General features: G+C 38.3%; 1 protein-coding gene across 3 annotated transcripts; it reads left to right on the top strand.

The window, feature by feature from the left end:
- Positions 1–49: 49 nt before the first annotated feature.
- LOC128081134 (serine/threonine-protein phosphatase 4 regulatory subunit 1-like) lies at positions 50–21,322 on the top strand. 3 transcript variants are annotated; one of them, XM_052684103.1, is made up of 20 exons: positions 50–178; positions 286–330; positions 5,645–5,777; positions 6,127–6,233; positions 6,469–6,611; positions 7,155–7,301; positions 7,814–7,921; positions 8,967–9,032; positions 9,569–9,727; positions 10,187–10,377; positions 10,726–11,159; positions 12,009–12,241; positions 13,257–13,346; positions 13,862–14,047; positions 14,367–14,528; positions 15,080–15,180; positions 16,233–16,353; positions 16,568–16,702; positions 17,098–17,239; positions 18,219–21,322. In XM_052684103.1, the coding sequence occupies exons 1-20, from the start codon at positions 172–174 to the stop codon at positions 18,371–18,373; spliced, it is 2,865 nt and encodes a 954-aa protein (XP_052540063.1). In that variant the 5' UTR covers positions 50–171; the 3' UTR covers positions 18,374–21,322. The 3 variants fall into 3 exon arrangements, with proteins under 3 accessions (XP_052540063.1, XP_052540062.1, XP_052540064.1); XM_052684102.1 differs by having other exon boundaries at positions 13,242–13,346; XM_052684104.1 differs by lacking the exon at positions 286–330 and having other exon boundaries at positions 62–178; positions 13,242–13,346.
- Positions 21,323–21,417: the final 95 nt, after the last annotated feature.

Genomic DNA, 21,417 nt, shown 5'->3' with positions numbered 1-21,417 from the left:
TTCCTCCCTCAGAGGAAGGGACGGCGGCCGTCGAGGGGCGATCCGCCAGCGGGGAGCGGCCGGCTGTTAAACCGGTCGCGTTTGGAGGCTGAACTGAGGGCAGGAAGTGCGGGCGGCTCCTCCCCGCGTGCTCCCGTCCTCCTCCTCCTCCTCGCCCATGTCCGATCCAAGATGGCCGGTAAGTGGGCGCGGGCGGGGGGCGGCACCGGGCAGCGCTGCCACGGACCGTCCTCACCGCCGCCCCCCGAACCAACCCCTCGGTGTCTCTTTTGTTTTTGTTCGTAGGGATCCCTTTGTATTTTGTGGATTTGCAGGATGACTTAGATGATTGTGAGTAACCGTTTTTTATTTTTCTGCCTCCCCGCTCAGGCCCTCCCCCGCCCCACGGCCCCGCTGTCGCGCTCTTTTCACCTCTCCGTTTTTACCCCCGGACGGCTTTCGGGCGGTCTGACGGCTCGCGGGCCTTCCGAGGGATCGGCGGGGCGGCCCGCGTCGCTCTCGTCGCCGTGCTGAAGGGCGACGGGTCGGGACCGAGCTGCGAGGCGGGGGGGTGGGCCGGGGGCGGCTTAAAGGATTGACTGTGCTGTTGTTGTGGCTGAAAGTTGGCCGGGGCCGTCTGGGGGGATCTTTGCTGTACTAATCCCGACGGGTGAGGCCTCTGAGGGCTTTGCTAAAGGCGCTGCGTTTTGTTTTTTGGAGCATCTCCGAAGCGCAGACTTCGTTACTTTGTGCGCTGCTGGGGCAGGGCGTGAAAGAAAATCCGCCTCGGTGCTGCTCTTAGCCGACACGAGCCCGTGTGCTTAGGTGAAGTGCCCTTCCTTGGGTGCCAGACGAGGCTGCAGCCCCCGGTCCGGAGTTGTGTCGTGGGGTCAGAGCTGTAGCAGTGCGGGGCAGCCTGGAGATAGCTGTGTCTCAGGAGATAAGGCTTCAGCTGCTGCTGGTTTGAACTAGAAAGCGGCTGGCACATAGGGCGGTTGGGATGCTGCGTTGAGTTTTCCATTAAAAAAAAAAAAGAAAACGGATGCAGAATTTGTTTTGTTTGTGCACTGGTTTGTTTAGCATGTGAATGTTATTGTAACAGTGCTGGAAAATGTACAGCAGAAGCAGAATTACAGAATAACTTTTCCTGAATCTTATCATTAGTGTTTAAATCCTGTTTAAAGAAGGTGATTTTGAGGAACAGCAGGAGAAACACTGGGTGCAGAACATTGAAGTTCTTTACAGAGAGAGTGGTGAGGTGCTGGAACAGGCTGCCCAGAGGGGCTGTGGATGCCTCGTTTGTGGAGGTATTCAAGGCCAGGTTGGATGAGGCCCTGGGCAGCCTGGTCTGGCATTAAATGGGGAGGGTGGTGGGCCTGCATGTCGCAGGGGGGTTGGAGCTTCATGATCCTTGAGGTCCCTTCCAACCCTGGCCGTTCTGTGGCGTATTAAAGAGGCTCTAAGTGTCCCCTGGCAAGGTGTGCAGGGATGTGGCCTCTGCAGGCAGGGAGGGGGTCTTCCTATGGAACGTCATTAGCTGGTGCTGCTAACTGGTTTTGCTTTCAGTGCTTGAGGCTTTGCCCTTTTGGTAGTAGGACAAAAGGTGTTCATTTGTATTTTGATAATATTTAAAAAATGTTGAGATTAACTGTATGCAAGATAGCTCATTTTGTTTTGTGTTTGTATCTGTAAGTGTATTACAGAATGTATTTGATATTTGTGCAGAGACTTAAATTGTAACGGTGTGAGTCTTATTGAATTGTAAATTACAATTAGAAATGAGGAAACCTTGGAGGGTAATACTTGTAGTACATGGGTTTTTTAGTGCATGAGGATTTGGAGCCTTGTTAGGGCTATAAGGAGTTATTATAAGTAGGTACTGGAGGTTGCTGGTTACTGCAGTCTGTAAATGAAAGAAGGCCACACCAAGACCTTAAACGACAAAGCATGCGAGTTTTGAGCAGGATTTAGGTGAGAAAGATATTAGATGATGCGTTTCATCTGTTCTGTAGAGCAGAATCTGTCTCACCTGAGTTTCTCTGACAGCCAGATAGCTGCAACAGCACCTTATTTAAGACTTAGAAATATTCGATTCTTTCTACTCTAATTTAAAAAAAAAAAAGCAAACAAAAATCCTTTTCATAGTGCTAACAAATGCTCAGCTATGTGAATTGATTACATCAATTGAATTGAATCCCATCATTGAATTGTTCCCAGTTCCATTTCTCTTTTTTTCTGTCTGCAATAAAACAAAGATACCAGTGTGTCATCTGAGTTCTGTTTGCTGAGCGTAAAGCACAAACAGCAGAAATAAGTGCAAATATCTCATAGCGTTCTGTGGGTTTGTCCTGGAGTTAGGTGTTCATTCTCCATTAGTTTCCTTTACATATATATATATCACAGGTGTTCTTCCAACACGTGGGATAGGCTTAGGTAGTTCAGTTGGGAGGGACCTGTAGAGACCATCATATCCATCTGTCTGACCACCTCAGGGCTGACCAGAAGTTCTTGTTTATAGCTGAGCAGATTTGAAGTTTTTGTGTTTCACTGGAAAGAAAGTGCTGAATAAATACTTCATTCACCTGTGAGCAAATATTATATACATTAGAAGTACCACCTTATTTTTTTCCATTTATTTACTACTACCCTGTAGTCTAAAACTTGGAGCTATCTATAGCTGCTTCCTTTATGGGGAAAAAAATTGTGAGAGAAGTGGAAACGGGTTCTGCTGTGACTGTTCCGGGTATTGAGAGTGCATGCAAAAATTTCGAGTATTTAACTCTTCATCCTTAGTAAAAGTGGTTTACTCTGTTTTCCCTCAGGTCCTAGAAGCGCTAATGTGTACTTAGCCAATTAAATGAATAATAAAACTGCTCAACTAGTAAAGGTAATCCTAGGTGTAGCATTATGGTCAGGCTATAGAGATTTGTTTCACTATCATTTGACTTGGTAGGAATTCTGCTCAAAATGCATGAAGGGGCCAATAGCAAAATGGGCTGCTGAGTGCATTCATTTTTGAGTTGCTCTGTAGTTCAGTAACAAGTGGGAACTAGATGAAGTTAATGGCAAGTGTGTTGGGTTTTCATTATTATTGTTTGTGTTGTTTTCAAGCCTCAGTGAATCCTTGCGCAGCAGGTGGCTAGCCTCAAAAATCAGATAGTGCAAGAATGCTCAGTCTGTGTGCACTTCAAATATGTAATGCTGTAATCGTGCAGGCGTGGGGATGGGCAGAAATTGGTTTATGAGATGGGAAAGAGTTACAATCTCCAAAAGGAAATGTGCATCCTCTCCTACAGCCTGTAGCTTCCTGCCAGCCCTCAGTCATACAGTGGGTTTGCTTTGAAGCAGGAAGTGCTGGTACCTTCAGACAAGCTTCGAGGGATCCCAGCATGCGGATAGATCAATCCCTATTAGTTCTGTGTAGTGTAAACTATCTACACTTGTGCAAATAAGTGATTTGAACCTGACAACTTCATGGTTGTTGTTTACGTGCTCTTAGAAATAATAATGGCCCCTTGAATGAAACTAAGGCTGCCATGAGAACGAGTATAAGAATGAGTAGCAGTGCTTCTGGTCAGGTAGCTGTGGGTTCTCTTTTGTCTGTATACATTTTAAGTGGGAACCATTGGTCTAAACCCACAGTTGTCGTCTTTTTGAGTTCCATTGAGCTGTTGGTAGGAGCTTGTCTCCAGGAAGTAGAGTTGCTCTGTCTTAAAATTCAGATAGGTTCCTTAGAAATTATGCCTTCAGAAATCCAGTCTGTTTTATTCTTTTGTTCCCCAGAGGACTGCGGCGTAATGTTTTGCCCTGAGTATGTCCAAATAATTTCTTTTTTTTTTTTTTTAATGACCTGTGTATTTCTGTGGAGAATGTTTTGGCTTCAGTTTGCGTCTGATACAAGGAAACCATTTCCTAGTCAAAGTAATGGATGTCTTCTGTGAGTTTGAAAGCAATGTCTTCTATAGATTCAGTCCATTTAAGCATATAAAGTGAAACCTGAGTATTAAATAATGGGAAATCAGTCATATGTATAAAATTGGACTTTCTCCTTGCAGGAAAAAAGCCGAGGCTTAGTACCCCTGAGTAACAGATTATCATCTGTATACAGATTTGTAGTGGATATTGATGCAGTTTAGAGCCAAAGTCCATCACACCTGGTCTCAGATTAAGGGGTTCTTTAGAGAAGTGTTGGTGAGAAAAAACCAGTGGTAAAGGATGGATAGAGTTGAAACTTCGTTATACTGATGAAGGTACAGCCACTGCAGTGCTGAAGAAATTGTCGTGTTGGGAACCTGTGATTCTGTATATGCACCATTTAACCTCCTGGCAATTTGAGGGAGTATTATGAAATAATGACGGCTTCTCTTTAGGGTGTGCAAAAGCTTTATACAGTCTGGGATGATGTATTTGGAAATACTTCAGTTTTTTATTTAACCAGAGTACTGAAGGGGTGGTTATGTAGGTCTTCACGTGCATATCTGCTAATCTGCTAAGTATGTCCTGTTCTTCCCCTTTTTGTAAGCGGGAGAAATTGATGCTATAAACGAACCTGTGTCTGGTTTGTTTATTTGTTTAGCCAATGGTTTGCTGTATTTTTTTGGTGGTACTTTTGGGTTTTTTTTTTTAAACTTCCCCTCCCTGCAGACAGGAGGTCTCTGCCTATGGAGGCAGCCTGGAGTGCCTGGATTTTTTTTACAGGCAGTTTCAAACACAGACTGTTTGGCCTGTCATTGTGCTTACGAATTATTACCAGTTTTGTGTTTTCTTTACCAATCTAAATACCTAATATAATGTCTTGCCAAGTCAGGAACTGGCTTCTGTTTTACAGTGCTTGTCACTCCTAGCACACGTGCTGTTCTGAGACAGACTATTCCTTGCATCTGAGAAGCAGTAGTGGCATGATTTGTGCTTAAGGAGTATCACACTTGCTGTTATTTGTGTGAACAAAGTCCGAATAATTCAGAAGCGTGCTCTGTTGGGAAAGTTTTAAACTGAGAAATATCAGCTACTCCAGTGCAGTATTTTCTGCCACTTCGATTGCTGTATGTGTTTCTATATGAAATGAGAGAAACTCTGTAGTTAACAATGTCTGCAGTAAAAGGCTCCCTTAGAAATGAGGTCAAGTTGAGGTGTTTTCTAGGCTACCAGTGTGATGTAGATGAGTGAGACCCATGACTTCAGTGAGAAAAAGGAGCCTCGGTAGCTTTGAAGCAGACAAGAGTTTGTGGGTTCAAAGCAATATGGTTTGGGATTTTGTCATTGCAAAAATTGCCATTTCTCTTATTGGGACTGATTCTTATTCTGAATTTGTCTGTTAGTTTGTGGCACACAATTCTTTCACCTGAGCCCTCTTTAACATGCATGTAGTTAGCTCACTCAAGTTGCAATGTGAAATGTTGAAAGGGAAAGATATTATGACAGCTGAAATAGATTGCACTTCAAGGCTTGACTTTACAGCTCTGTACACAAGTGTTGCTCTGTACTTAATTAGGCACAACTTTGAGATTTTTGTAAGCAGTTTTCAGTGATGCACAGTTTTGCTTTGAAGGATAGTTCTGAAAAAAGTGTTGGTGTAGGATATTTTGTACTTCAGCATCTCTTGCTGACTTTTGTGTGATTTTTAAAATTGCTTTGTTTTGTTGTTCTGTTATACTTGTCTTTCAAGTTGGATTTGAAGATTACGGACCAGACTGTGATAGCATGAGGATAACAGCATTCTTAGACATTCCAGGACAGGACAATTTGACCCCACTGGCTCGTTTAGAAAAATATGCCTTCAGTGAAAATGTATTTAACAGGTAAGGATTCAACAGCTCTGCTGGATGACAGCCTGAGTCTACTAGAGGATGTCAGGGGTTCACTACTTCTCTCATTATTTTGCTAAATTGAACATTTGTTTGAAAAACAAGCTGTTACAAAATACTTTCCATAAAAGGTAGTTTAATCCATTGGTCATTTCATATGTCTTGGACTCCATCTTTGTTTTGTTGGAGCCTGGCAAAATTGTGCACCTTGTATGTCCGAATGATCGGAGTAGATCTTGGTCTTGTGTTGTAGGGTTTCCATCTGGTTTTGCTAAGATCCTGCCATGTTCCACCCATGTTGTTGACAAGATACTAAGGCGATTAATATGTTGTCTCTTCACAGGCAGATTATTGCCAGAGGTCTTTTGGATGTCTTTCGAGATTTCAGCAATAATGAGGAAGATTTCCTGACTGTAATGGAAATTGTGGTCAGGCTCTCTGAAGATGCAGGTTTGAATGTATTTATTTTAATTTTTGTAATTCTGGACCATGGTGATGTGTTGTGAGGTTATTCTATTTATTTCCTTCAGAAACCAGCAATCTCAGTGGTAACATTTCTGTATGTTTTGAGTCTTTTCATTTTAGTCCATTTTGTAAACGTTAAACCAAAATAAAATCCTGCCTTTTTCTTAAGGTTTCTAATTTTGAATTTGCTGATTTAGTTTTTTCTTTTTGTAATTGGTAGAGCCGACTGTCCGTACAGAGCTGATGGAACAAATACCTCCAATTGCCATTTTTCTGCAAGAAAGTCGGCCAAAATTCCCAACAGCGTTTTTTGAATACCTGATGCCCATAGTGGTGAGATATCTGACAGATGTGAACAATCAGGTAGGAAAAACAGGCTGTGTGAGTTAAATATCTGGAAGTTTTGTTGTGGTTTGGTAATCCTGAAGCACGAGAAAAAAGGCAATAAGAAATTCCCTGTTAATTGATATCCAGTTCTTCTGTAGCACTTTGTATTTATTGAATGCTGCACAATTTACTATGGAAGTAAATTTATTTGGAAGAATATACGTATTTTTTCCTACTTCCCTTAGTGGGGAACTTGCAGGATTTACCTAATGGCATATTGACATTGTGTTACTGGAGTCATGGCTTCTGAATTCTGACTTATTCTTAAGATTTTGGCTTCTCCTCACAATTTGATGCAAGGGCATCTAACAATTAGATTAACATTTAATATTTATTACTAATTATTTATAGTGCTAAACTTTAAAAAAAAAAAACTTTTAACTTTATGGGTTTTTTTTGTTTTTTTTTCCCTCTTTCTTTAACCTTGTACCTTTGTATTCTACAGAAGCATACCTCTTGTAGCTCTCACATCACTAAATGTTTTTACAGCTGTAGACTTCTGTTTGTTCACATTAACAGGTTAGAAAGGCAGGTCAAGAAGCACTGCTCATACTTTTGGAACAAGATCTTGTTTCTCAGAGTGACATTGAAAACAAAGTGTGTCCAATTCTGTTGGACCTCTCTGCTCCTGACAGTGATGATGAGTATAAAGTGGAAGCTGTGAATGTGAGTGAACTTGAAAGAAAGCTTGTATCTTTACCTTGTTAGGCTTTTCTTTAATTGCTTTTTTTTCTATTTTTTTTTATCAGTGTTGTTATAAAGCCCTTTTGGAATGTATTTGTGACAGCTTTTGTGCAGTACTTTAATAAGCCTAAGAGCTCTACAGTAATCATGGAGCCTAAGCTTTCTATACCATCACTATTGCAGTTTGTTGTATTTCTCTGTTTATGATAATTTGCTCAGTTGCAAATTGCAGAACTGCTGTAGTGATATAGTTGAAGCTGGAACCACAGCTTGTCTCTTAAGCTGTTAGATCTTGAATCTATAAGTTTATTAGTTATTTGTAATGTTGAACACTGTTGGAAAAACATAAATTCTCAAAGGATTTGGGCAAGGTCAGGACTTGATACCTTATATTGAGAGATTTAAAAAACAAGTAATTTTTAGGAGCAGTTTGGGATTTGGTTATAAGCTTTCTAATTTTCTTGTCCTTCCTCATATTCTCTTCTTCATTTCAGATAATCTGTAAAATGGCTTCTATGCTGAGCAGAACAACAGTTGAGCACTTGCTACTTCCTCGTTTTTGTGAACTTTGTAGTGATGGGAAATTGTTTCAAGTCCGAAAGGTTGGTGTATTTTCAACTGAAAGAATTTGTGTATATGTAGTTATTCAAATGCCTACTTGAAGAATTAAATTATAACTTTTGCTGACGAAATTTGAAAGATTCTTAGAAGAATGCTTTGCAGTTTTTGGAATGGCTGTAGTTTCTGAAGTTCAGTAAAGAAACAGGTAACAGTCCTTTGGAAATAGCAAGTCTGGGACCATTTAATAGTTTTTCACAACCAATACTTAAACCACCATGGTCAGTACTTCAAAACCAGAAATTCAGAAGGAGTAGATATTTGAGAGATTCATCCTATATTATTGAACAGAGAAGTCTCAGAAGTGTGAGATTTATTCTAAGTCATGATCAAGTACAAAGGAAATTCATACTATGAAGTCTTAAAATAGTTCAGTAGATTTAAAGGTTACTTAGAACTTCAGTTTGGACCCTAATGTAAGCTGTGGTTGTTGGAATGTGACCTGTGTTAGAGCATTATAATTCTGGCTTACATTAAAAAACCAGACATTAATGGAGGCCCATGTTAATTGATTTTAGATTTCAGCTACTTCTTTTGCATCATGAATGAATGTCCTATCCTACCTTAATTATAGAATTTGTAAGTTACTGCCCTGTAAATGGCACCAACTTGAGACCTTGGTTAAACTTTGCTTCAGCAAAGCGCTTAAGCCAGCAAAGAGAGTTCTATCAGTGCACCTAAGTCCTGACCCTCATATCATGTTTTAGTCTGCTTTATTTTTGACAGCTGAAGTTCCAAGTCATTGAACTTCCAGTAGGCTTGTTGGGCCCTTTTAATTATTACTGAAGCAGATGAAACTCTTCACAATGCAGAGTACTTTTCACTATTGATTTCAAAGACATGTGGCTTACGGAAGCTTGCTCTATCGAGTCTTTATCTGGGGTGAGCTAATGTTACAGGATGTAGTTACATGGCTGAAATTTGAATAGTCAAATGTGCAGTTGTTAGTGGGTGTAAGTGGTGAAGTTCATGATGAAACTAAAGCACTTGAAAAGTCCAGAATGTTGTTATTGACTTTTTTTTCTTCAGATTTGTGCGGCTAATTTTGGTGACATTTGTAATGCAGTCGGGCAAGAAGCCACAGAAAGACTTCTGGTATGTTGGGAAAAAATAAAAAATAAAAATCCAAATCCATTTACAACGCATGTATTTATCAGTTCACAAAGTTGAATAATGAGGTCTTTTCTTGTAATCTATGTTGATGCATTTTTGAAATGGTTTTGTATAAGGCTTGATTGCAATTGTATATCAGAACTGGAATTGAGCAGAAATAAACAGCTCTTGTTTTTCAGAATGTTTTTAAATATAATTGGTGGCTCATATGTATACATTTGAACTACTGACTCTTTCTTTTCCCTGAACTAGATGAACAATCAAGTTATAATTATAAATGGCTAACTTTTCCTGAAATTATATTTTCCAGTGCATGTAGTTATACATAAAGCCCTAATAAAAGTAAACGGGAAATATATATTAACTGAAGAAACAGGGAAAAACTACTTTTAACCTGTCCTCACTCATCTGTTCTGTGAGTTTTCATCGTCTCCAGTTCCAAAGAAATATATTGATAGTAAGTTACTACAGTCTTTGCTTAGTCTTTAATTTGTCTTGGTTTTGCTTATTTTTGGCAGATTCCCAAGTTCTTTGAGCTTTGTTCTGATAGTGTTTGGGGCATGAGAAAAGCTTGTGCTGAATGCTTTATGGCAGTGTCTTACACCACATCCCCAGAGGTCCGCAGGAGCAAACTGTCCCCACTCTTCATCAGTCTTATTAGTGACACTTGTAGATGGGTAAGTAACTCACTTTGTCACTGGTGCGTCCCCCCAGGCAGATCATACACAAATAATGAGCAAGTCAGAGGCACGCTGTAAGTTCTCCACACAAAATTTGCTAGGGTAAGACTCTAATCTAGTAAAATTTAAGCTTCTCTAAAAAGATTTTTAACTTGCTTTACCTCTTTTGTTACTATAAAAGAAAATTGATAGAAATTTTAAGTGTAGTCTTCAGAGAATAGGTTGCTTTTGTTAAATGTGTTCTTTGAAGTTTGCACTGAGACCCTTACCATGTTTGTAGATGCATGTTTAATATTCCAACATTCTTTTTATAGATGCCACTTATTTGTTAATTGGTTATTTTTTGTATAAAATGAAGCTGTTGTAGTAAGAAACAACTTCAAACCTAATTTTATTTTAAGCATTAGCTCTACAGGAGTTGCACGAATCCTGAATGTCGTCTTTCTCCTACACCAGGTTCGCCAGGCAGCTTTTCAGTCTCTTGGCCCTTTTATTTCCACTTTTGCAAATCCGTCAAGTGCTGGACTCTACATCCGAGAAGATGGGACACTGAGCATCCGGCCATCAGCACAAGATGTGAATTCCAATTCCTGCCAACCAAGTAACGTGACTGTAATTGCCTCTACTGCAAATGCTGCATCATGCAGGTAAAATCACGGGAAAGATGTGCTGTAGGGGAAGGGAGAAATAAGAAGGTAATTCTTTTAGTTGTTGCTTGGGGTAAAAATCTTGAAAATAGTTCCAGGAAAGGAATGAAATACGAAGTCTTGCGTGTATGTCTGAGTGTAGCCACATTATTAAAGTGTAATTGATGTTTATGGCTTCAAAGGAAGATAAAGGGAAAACTGGTGAAATAAAGCATAGTACTATAACATATTTTCTGTCTTTCTGCAGAGAAAATAAGCTTCTGTAGTTGAAACTATTTTTCTGAAGTATTTCACTGAGGAATTACTGTTATAGATATTTTATATGGATAACTGTGTGTTTGTTATCAGTTTGGAACAACCAATGGAAATCAAATCAGAGTCATCAACTGAGGAGACTTCAGCTGAAGTTAAGGTGCCAGTCTCTGTTGAGAACCTCAGTAGAGACACGTGGGAAGCAAGTTCAGATTGCTGTATGAGTTCTGGAGAAGATCTGTCTAGATTGCCTCAGGATGATGGAGTTGTTACTGGTGTGGAAGTCGCTAAGGACATCAATTTTCCAGCAGTTACCTCAAGGCTACAGTGTTCTGAGGATGTATTTAATACTTTTCTCTACTGGCGGCCTCCGCTGCCTGATATAAGTCAGGAGCTGGAGTTGCTTCAGTTCAAGACTGAGAAGCACAAAGACAGCTGCTCAGGGCCGTGTAATAACTGCGTTGCTAGCAGTGAAATAAAAAAGGTTCTGGAAAGCTTACAGGAGCACATAGATGATCCAGATGTTCAAGGTGAGACTAACAGAGAAAATAACATTCTTTCCCAGTAGATCCTCACCTTTACAAAAATCTTTGGCTGCTTTTTGGTGGTGATGACATCGGTCATCCTTAATCAAGTTTCTCATTCCACTGAATCTCTCAAGTGTTGCAGTGAATTAGCTTGTAAATATGTCTTTTATCAATTCTTCTGTTTCCCTAATTTCCAAAGTATTCTACTGTTCTTTAAATTATCCTCTGTTGTGTCTTGAGGCTGCTTGCTGTAGGCATGTGGAAATACAGCTGCTGTGGTTTTTTTTTATTCTGAACAATTAGTAACTTCCTGTTCACAGAAGCAGTGCACTGTAACAGTACAGTTTGTCCACATTAACTGGTGATACTGGTCAGTGGTAAACCTGACCTTTTATTTTCCATCTACTTCTGCTAACCAGTTTAGAAGTGGTGTGACTAATTTCCTCCCCTAGCTAGAATTTTTTAGTAATGTTTTTAAATGCGTATTCGACTGCCTGGAGAAGGCATTAAAAATCCAAGAATATGAAAAAGAATTTGTATTAATATGTTTGACATGGTGAGGAATGGGATGTGAGCTGGTATGCTGTGATACTTCATGAGGATTTTCAGAAATGTCTTTCAATAGTAGAAATTAGTAGATGTTTCTGTTGAAAACATAAATTAAGAGCAACAATTTGGATGTATTAAAGTGGAGATTTTGTGGAAGAGTAATTGGCTTTTCAAATATCAAGTGTTTGCATGTTTATGTGAAGCTTAGTTTGGACTTTTTTTATTCCTTCAGATTAAGTAATTACAAGTTTAATTCTTTTAAGTGCAGAAAAGAGACTGAATGGTATCTTTTGCTTTATACAGCTCAGGTCCAAGTGTTGTCTGCTGCTCTCAGAGCTGCTCAGTTTGATTCTGTTGGGGATTGTGAGACGAGAAAAATGGAAGAGAGCAGTGGTGAACTTCAGAACCAAACCATTTCAGATCAAACAGCTGTTTCTGATGCAACCTGTAACCAGGTGGAGGAGGGCACTCTTTCATCCTCTATGTCCCAAGATAGCATCAGTGAGCAGCCCACTACCAGTGTACTGAAAAGCACAGTAAGTATGTATTGTGCTCTGTGGCTGATAGGAATCTTACCAGCTGAAGTAGTGTTTTTATGTAGACAGTGACATCGACCCAATTCTGGCCTATAGGCCCTCAAGTATTGCTGCCAAAATAAAACTATTGAGGGTTATTATTTCTGTGTACTCACAGAGAACCTGGGAGGTAAAACTTTGTGGTAACCCTGAAGGATTTTTCATATGAAACATATCAAGTACAGTCTCAGTTCTTCCTGCAATAAATTTAAATTAATCTTTTATCTTCATGTGGAAGGCTGGATTAGATGTGACATCTACACGGTTCCTGGTACACACACAATTTCTTGATCACAATGTACACATTGCAGAATTATTTGTGCCTTAATAGTATTTCTGATAATAATTTTGAATAAAGGAAAAAGAAAAAAAAAACCAAAAACTAGCTTCATTTGTGAACAAAAGCTGTACTTCAAACTGTACAAACAAAATTGTACCAACAAACAAAAACTTAAAAAGACCAACACCCAAACTGTGTGATCTTATAAGACTCCCTGTGGTTTTGGCCTTTTAAACCTTTTAATTCTTTCAGTTTTCATATTTGGAGGGAGATGTGTGATTTTTTTCTTTTTCCAAAAGAAGTTACCCATTTATCATATTGATTTAGTGAAGCAACTGCTCTGCTACCTTGCTTAATCTTTAATTTCAGTTCAAGAATAAAAAATGTAGTAAAAGTAGCCATTCAAACTCTGAATGACTGTTAGTTTATTGCATTAAAATAGCTTTGTTTTTATAAGTAAATCTAACTACCGTTCCCCTTTCTGTTATTGCAGTCTTAATAGTGTTTGTCTTTAGTATTCAACCGTTATCTTTTTTGCACTTGTACAAACACTGAGCAAGGCTTTGCCTGTACAAGGTTTTGTTTATAAAAGGCTGTTTTGTATCTGAATTGCATTTGTTCTTGGTGTGATGCTTTGAAATATTGCAAATGGTGCTAAGGCTGTCTGATTTCATTGCCTAGAATGTCCTTCTGCAGGACTCGGAACAACACAGAGGAACCAGTGTATTCTTAGAGAAAGAACAGGAGGATCATCCGCCGTTTGAAGACGACAAATCAAAGTTACAGGTAACTGAAATACCACCTGCTTTAGCTGAGTGCTAAATACAGTTCATCTTATCCTTAATACAGTGTTAGCTTTTGCAGTTGTGGAATGTGAAGAAATGCTCTGAGCATTTAAGGAGAAATTTATTTTACATCTGAAAACTAGAAAAATAGTTTCTGGTAAACAAGTTTAAGTGCTGCCTACTGGGTAGAGGCAATCTGCAACAAAGGTAGGAGTTAACTGTTCTTTTCACTGGATTTATTGTTTGTCTTCAGTGAAGAATGTATTTTCAGTTTGATTCGATGTAGCACGTTGATAAAGTAATATTTACTGTTCATTACTGAATGGTGTATCTTAATGGGAAGACAAATTAGTCGTTTACAGTGAAGCTAACCCACAAAACAGGGTTGCTGTTGTTTTAATTTAGATGCCAACTAATTGGTAGCAAGACAATACTGTAGCACAATAGGAATGTTTTCTTACTGATTTTTAAATTAAAGGAAAATGTGTGTTTCTCATGTGCTCTCTTGCTTTACAGGATATCATACCTCAACCTTTACTTGACCAGTACTTGTCCATGACTGACCCTGCTCGTGCCCAGACGGTTGATACTGAAATAGCCAAGCACTGTGCATACAGTCTTCCTGGAGTGGCCTTAACGCTGGGTAGGCAAAACTGGCACTGCTTGAAAGATACCTATGAGACACTGGCCTCAGATGTGCAGGTAAAAAACAAAACAAGTACCACAACCAAGCAAAACCAAACAAATGAAAAAGTTGTCTCCAACCAGAAGTTTGAGTAGCTTTTTTTTGGTTTGCTGTGCTGAAGTTATAATAGACTTTCTTCTAAGAGATTAAACATAGACTAAAAATAAAAAAATCAGAATTTAAATCAGTCCATAAATGTAATTGGCACTTCCTACTGCTGTGCAGCTTGCTTCAGTTGTTCTGCTCTCTCAGTCCCTCACATGGGTGCCTTTGAAAGCTTTGTTTTGTTTTCTGATGATTGTGCCTAATCTATATCAATTCTTAAACTGTTTGCAGTGGAAAGTACGTCGAACGTTGGCTTTCTCCATACATGAGCTGGCAGTTATTCTGGGGGATCAGCTAACAGCTGCTGATCTGGTGCCAATTTTCAATGGTTTCCTGAAAGATCTCGATGAAGTGCGCATTGGTGTCCTTAAACATCTCTATGATTTTCTAAAGGTAGGAAAGCATAAAAGCTAATGTAATTTCTCAGGAAACCATAATTGAGTGAAAAAAAAGAAGTGTGTTTTAGTTAGAGATACAGACATCAATATCTAATTGTAAAAGCCAAAGTTTGTGCTATACTGCCACTTCTTTCTTATAACCCAATAAAATATCAAAACTGAAAACTTCTGTAAACGTGGTTGTAAAAGCTCCTGATACAGGGAAAGAAGAAGTACTTTGAGAGAAGGGAGCAAATGTTTGTGGTCTGCTGCACAGTAAGCAAAGATCCGTAGTTTTTAGTTGGTAATTGCTATGCCTAGAGATGGTGCTTTGTCAGATGTCCTTGCAGAAGGGAAGATTTGTGTGGGTTTGTTTTGGTGGGTTTTTTTTTTTTTTTGGATGTCTTTGTCTGGCTGTCCAGGTAGTTGGCTGGTTATGCACAATTTGCAGTAAATATCTTGTGGATGACCTTGCTTTCAAGTGGGAAAAGACACACAGATGTTAATAGAGAAATTCAGCAGAGTTTTTAACTTGAGTAGTTTCATGGTAATATTGCTTTTTTTCAGTTACTTCATGCGGACAAAAGACGAGAATATCTGTACCAGCTTCAAGAATTTGTGGTGACTGATAACAGCAGGAACTGGAGGTTTCGTTATGAGTTGGCAGAGTATGGGAACTTTCGTGTACATTACTAACTTGGAAATGGATTATTATGCTAAGGAGTTAGTGGATAATAATCCTAATTAGCATTTTTTTCTTACTTTCTTAAATGCAAATTGTGTTGTAATTGAGCACAATAGAAGCTTGAATACCTGTCACGTATCAAAGTGGAGATCTGATTTGCATGGAGCTTCTGAAATAAGACAATCTGATAGATGCTACTCAGTGAGGTTTCAGATTTGACTCAGTTCTGGACTGACTGTAAAGTTAAGGAAATGTATTAGAAAAATGATTCTGTGTGTTTGCTATCCTGCAGATATGTAACCTATTGTAAGAAGCATTATTCAGTTGGTATTTGGGGATATAGTTGAGACAGTGACATCTCCCAATTCTTCAATTCTTTTTCTTGCAAACCTTATTGATAATTGATATATCCAAAGAATGTTTGTAAACTATTTGCAGCAGAAAACTGGTCTTTCTGTTTATCTCACTGCTTTGTTTGTGATATTGAGGATGTAATCTCCCTTTGTAGTTTAACTCAAGAAACTAAATCTTGCTGTGGTGCAGTTGTGTTGTACAACAGTCCTCTGACATCTAGTGGAGACTGCTGTTACTTTGTGGTTGGTTTGTTGATGGCTGCAGTAATGTAGTTGGTGTGACTGAAGTGAGCTCTGTGCAGTTTCCTAAATTTAAATCATTTTCTGAAACATAGCCTTAATTTTCTGTAGAAATCTGTCATTTTTATGTTGCAGTGAGGTAGCTGATACTGGCCTGAAGTTGTGAAGAAACTTCCCATTCTGCTTCAATTTGTAGTTTTTGTTATTTTGATGCATTTGGACAGCTAGTTTGGGTAGAAGTTTCTCTTGCACTGCTTCACTGAATAAAGCATGTGCCTCTTTTGATACATGTGTGTACCTTTCTAAAGAGAAGATCTGTTCAAGTGCTTCATAATAACCACGGTGATTTCAAGGCTCCAAGTGATTCTTCCTTACCTCTAACAGTGGGTGTTGAAGCAGCTTAGTGGTGCACTTGTGTGACCCAATTGCTTCTTTGTTTCAGGCAGCTAATCCTGATACTGGAACTCTACAATCCCAATGATGTCTATGACTACTTAAGACATATTGCACTAACTCTCTGCTCTGATAAAGTTTCAGAAGTTCGGTGGATCTCCTTCAAACTGGTTGGTTTTTGTTTATCTTCACTTATGCTTTCTCTGCAGAAGTCTTATCTCCAGAATAAACGTAATAATTTATTAAATTCTGTAAGCAGAGCTCATTATGCTGTATATGCTTGTTTTCTCTTTGTAAGATTCAAATACAACAATCTACTTTTCCTCAGGGCTACAACGTGTTTCATTTCTTTTTTTTCATCTCCTCCCCTTCCTTTGCTCACAGGTTGTAGCAATACTGCAGAAGTTCTATGCAAACAATGCAAGTGCACTGGGATTAAATTTCATTAATGAACTCGTAGTGAGGTTTCGCCACTGCTCCAAGTGGGTTGGAAGACAAGCTTTTGCCTTCATTTGTCAGGTTGGAATTTTCATTGTGTCGTTAAATTTGGAACCAGTTTGAGGCTTTCCAATAATGTAGTCAAAGCTGAAATCCAAAATTTCTTAAAATTCTGTAAATTGGTCTGGCCTTGGCAATAGTGAATGGCTGTCCAGTTTTGAAACTGTTGCCTCTGTTGTGCTGTGCCTCTTGCTGGAAAAACTGATCCTTGTCTTTTCTGGCATCCTTGTAGCTGAGATGGGAAATAAGTCCTAGTACGATAACATTCTGTAATGCCTCCTTTGACTTTGCTTGGACAAGAGATACATGGACTTTTTTGAATGTTCAGGCAAAATTAAGGACGAGATAGGAAAGAGTGACAAAAACAGTCTTTTTAACACAGCTCTTGCTCTTATTTTTTTGCTTTTATCTTGTAGGCTGTGGTAGAAGAAGAATGTATGCCTGTTGATCAGTTTGTTGAACACTTACTGCCCAGTCTCTTAAGTCTTGCTTCAGATCCTGTGCCAAACGTAAGGGTTCTGCTTGCCAAGGCTCTGAGGCAGACATTATTGGAGAAAGGTATGGTCTCTAACTTCCTCTCAAAGGTCCATGTCTCATGAATGTTGTCCTTCATCTGCCAGTGCAGTTACTCATAAATTGGCCAGCTTGACTGGTAAAAACTTATTTAGTTCTGTTCATACTGAAAGCACGATGATACATTGCAATCTGGGATATTGCACTTAAATCTATATTCCTAAATCAGAATTTACACATGTATAACAGTGTCTTTTTTGTCTTGAAGTGATTGTTCATCATCCATAAGGGGCTGTAAATTGGCAGGGATAACATATCAAGTGCAGTCCTTCATCCAGTAGGGGGCGGTTGCATACTTGCTTAAGGCAGGAAGTAGCTCTGTTACTCCCTGTTACTGCATGTATTTATTTTTGGTATCTATAATGCTTACAGCAAATATTTTTTATTTCAAAATTTTAAACATCATCTTAGTTACTCTTGCTTTATTTCATGCATTTATTTTGAATTAAGTATATTTTCATTTGATACTTCAAATGAAGCTGTACCTCTTTCTGAAACGGTTTGCTTTGTTTTTGTCTCCAGGTAACAATTGTAGTAGGAGATAATGTTGTTTTCTGTGCTGCTATGATTTTCACTATTATCGTTCCTTGGAAAACAAAAAAAGACTGATTTCTGGTTAATCAAAGCAAGGCACAGAGATTTCCTCTGCTTTTTCTCAGTTAAAGTTATGGCGAGTGTTTTCTGAAACACTGTATAGCTGCAGCTTCCTGAGCCTCTTTCTGTTTGCTGATATGCTTCCATTTAGGAACTAGAAATTCTTCATGTACCTAGTAAGATAAATAAGAAGCTGCATATTTTTATCAGTTTCCTTAGCTTGCTGTAATGTCTCTACAGAGTCTATAAATGAGATGAGAGACCCCCATGTATTTTCAACTTCCTCGGTATTTCTGTGCTGTGTGTGCCCTGTGGTTTAAAAGGTTCTTTTTGGCTTTGATTAAAATACTCATTTTCTCCCTTATTCCAGCTTATTTTAAGAGTGTTGGCAATCCTCACCTAGAAGCTGCGGAGGAGACTATTCAAGCTTTGCAGTCTGACAGAGATCAAGATGTGTCCTTCTTTGCTACCATAAAACTAAGGCAAAACAACATGGACAGTTCTCCCACTGAGAAACAAAACTAGTATGTTCTTCTCCAGTAAGCTCTGAACATCAAAATTATTATTTGCACAGCATTCATGGTTAGTATGAATAAGGTGGACAAACAAAAACTACTTCTTGCCTTCTTGAGTTAAAAAGGGCCTATTGAGAATTGCCATCCTCTTCATTCCATGACTACTTTCCATCTACAACTTTCTACCTTTCTACCTTTGTTTTTGAGCAATTCTTTTTTTTTTTTTTTTTTTTCTTCACAAATGTGGCTGGTAACTGCAGGCTAGGTCAGTTTGGTGTTGTCAGTTCATACACATAGTTTATGTTCTCAGTAATTAGAAATCACTTTGTTTTTTAACAAAACAGTTCCATTAGTTGCTTGCTATAAGCTTGCAATATTTTCTAAACCTTGCAACTTCATTATAGCAAATTTACCTGAAGATATTATTTTCTCAGTCTTATAGCTTTTGTATTGTTTCAAGTATTGCATTTTATTTTAACTGGAGGAATTGTATATATGTAAATAGCTCTTAATTTTTAACAAAAAAAGATGAAGAATTTTTTTCTGTATCAGTGGAAAAAAGCTCAATCATTTCATTTTATAAAGTAGTTATTCTGCTGGAGGTAAAGCACGGTTCATTTTTACTTAATATAATGTGATATTTTTCAAAGCACAGAGCTCTGACTTTTTTTGTGACTTTTCTGTTACTTTATTACTAAACTGTACTCTTACAGGTGTTAATGCTGCTGCTGTTACTGCTGGTGCTTGTAGCTGTAGAGAGACTGTTAATGTCTCAAACTGAAAATTACTCGTTCCATCCTAGTGAAGTTCCCTTCAGCTAAAGGATTCAGTTCTTACTACACGTTAGTATCTTTGGAAGGATATCACAGGATTTTATAGACCTAGGCTCTTTTACAGGTCTCTTTCATGCCCGCTTCATTTGAAGAGCACTGTGAAGTGGGCCAACGTTCAGATCCCCATCAACCTGTCACTTTTTTCATAGGATGTTGAGGACATCTAAGTTCTGGAGAAACTCCACATAGTAAGTGTTCAGGGTAAAGGTGTTAATTCAGTTTGCTCTAGAACTTTTGTTTATTATATGGTAAGTGTAGAGGCAGACAACAGGTGTAGGCTACTGAGATCCTTAGGCTTGAGCAGGACGTGCCTTTTGTTGATTTAGGTCTTTCAGAAGACAATATACAGATGGAACAAAATTCCATTAATCTGACAGCTTCTGACTAGTTTGCAGAATTACAAAGCTGCTAATTCTTGGTGGATGCTGTCTTCTGTTATGCTCCAAACCTACATTACCCCCGTAGGGCCTGAAACAAAAAGAGCTTTATTTTTTTGGTTTGGTTTGGTAGTTTGTCTTGTTCAAGAAGAAAAAGTTCTCAATACTAGAAAAATGGTTTCATGTAATAAGTTACTTTGTGTACCCATTAATTTGTTGTCAGTAGACCTGTGGAGATATTTCTGTCCTCTTATTTCACTTCTTTAAATTATTCTTTAAGACGTGGCATTGTCTGAGATGCAGAGTCCAGCTGAGGAACCTACTTGCTGTATTTTTTAAGGGTACAGTTTTGTATCAGTTTGTCTAACTAGTCTTGTATTATAATGTACAGTATTTGTAATAAATTGTTTTCTTGTGAGTTCGCAATACTTTTGGAAAATAAAGGCAGAAATGTACCATTGCCATCACTGCTCTTACAGAAACAGCATAAGCTGTAAATTTTGCAGCATTCTACATTTAATTTTTTACAATTTTTTTTAATAATTTTAACTGGTTCTACAGACTTTTTATGATTGCAATTTCTTAACAAAGATTATTCAAGTTAATTTTTTCTAGTTCTAATATCTTTTTCTAATGCTGGCTTTATATTGGTATTTTATAACAGTTCAAATTTTCTAAGGCCTTTCTGAGAAGGTTTTACTTCTGTTTTTCTATTACCAGCTCACTAAATTTCTCAGCACTGATCAAAATGTTTGTGTGTATATGTAAGTATGTTTGTAATGTACATGAAGTTGAGCATTGACACAGCCCAGGCTTCTGTTTGTTGGATAATGTTTTGTCACCTTGCAATAATCCACTGAAAAACACACAAGCTTTTGTGTTTTGGCATGTTTGATTAGTGTTCATTAAGAATTTTTAGTTAGAATATATATATATACATATATATAAAAAAAAATAAGCCACCATCTGTAGAAGTTCACTGAAAACTAAATACAGATCTTTGTTTCTGACAGTATTTAATACCTCTCTAGCTCTGAAAATCACATCTGTTCCAAATGGTAAGATTTCATTTGGAGCATTCAAAAATTTGTTTGAACTCTACAGTTGCATGCACTAATGGAGGACACCATAGCTTTTGGGAGTGTCTTTTTTTCTTTTTGTATGACAAAGTGCAGGTCTGTTGGTGCAGGTTTACCCTTTACAAGGTTTGCCTTTTTGTTGCAATTTTCTACTAGAAATGATTTCAGCATGACTAAAGACTGCACTTTACATCTTGTTCTGGACAAATGTATACAGTGATGAGTAAAGCTGTGTGTTAGCATACAATCCTCTGGGTTTAAATTATGCAAAAAAAAAAATGTATTTTAAAAGCCAGACGAAACAAAGTTAGTTAATCCACTTCCACAAAAACAGTATGAATATCACTTTAAAGCATTTCTAGCTAAGGAACATGAAAATAATGTTAGTGGGTGCAATATTGCTTGACTGTTACAGGAAATCATCAAGCACTTGTAATCCAAAGCATGTTAGTCATGTTGCTTGGAATTCAAACTCACTGGCATCTTATGTATGATGTACACTTGGCATCTGTGGGGATGCTGCCCTAGTGGCAGCTGTGACTGTACACAGTGTTGTTTAGAACCCAGTTAATGGAGACACTCTGGAAGTGTCATTCATTTGTCAGAATAGAGAATCTATGTAACTTTCTATTTGTATTTATCTCAATAAAATCTGTGACTGTTTTATAAATCAGCTTGTAACTGACTTTTGTCATTAGTGGGATAAGAATCTGTTCCTTTGGTTACTGAAAATCTCCCTGTCATAAGTGCAATCATCTCTTTAAA

This window comes from Tympanuchus pallidicinctus, unplaced genomic scaffold (genome assembly GCF_026119805.1).
Source record: "Tympanuchus pallidicinctus isolate F22 unplaced genomic scaffold, pur_lepc_1.0 scaffold20, whole genome shotgun sequence".
In the NCBI taxonomy this organism is placed as follows: Eukaryota; Metazoa; Chordata; class Aves; order Galliformes; family Phasianidae; genus Tympanuchus; species Tympanuchus pallidicinctus.
This window is presented reverse-complemented; position numbering and strand designations above follow the sequence as displayed.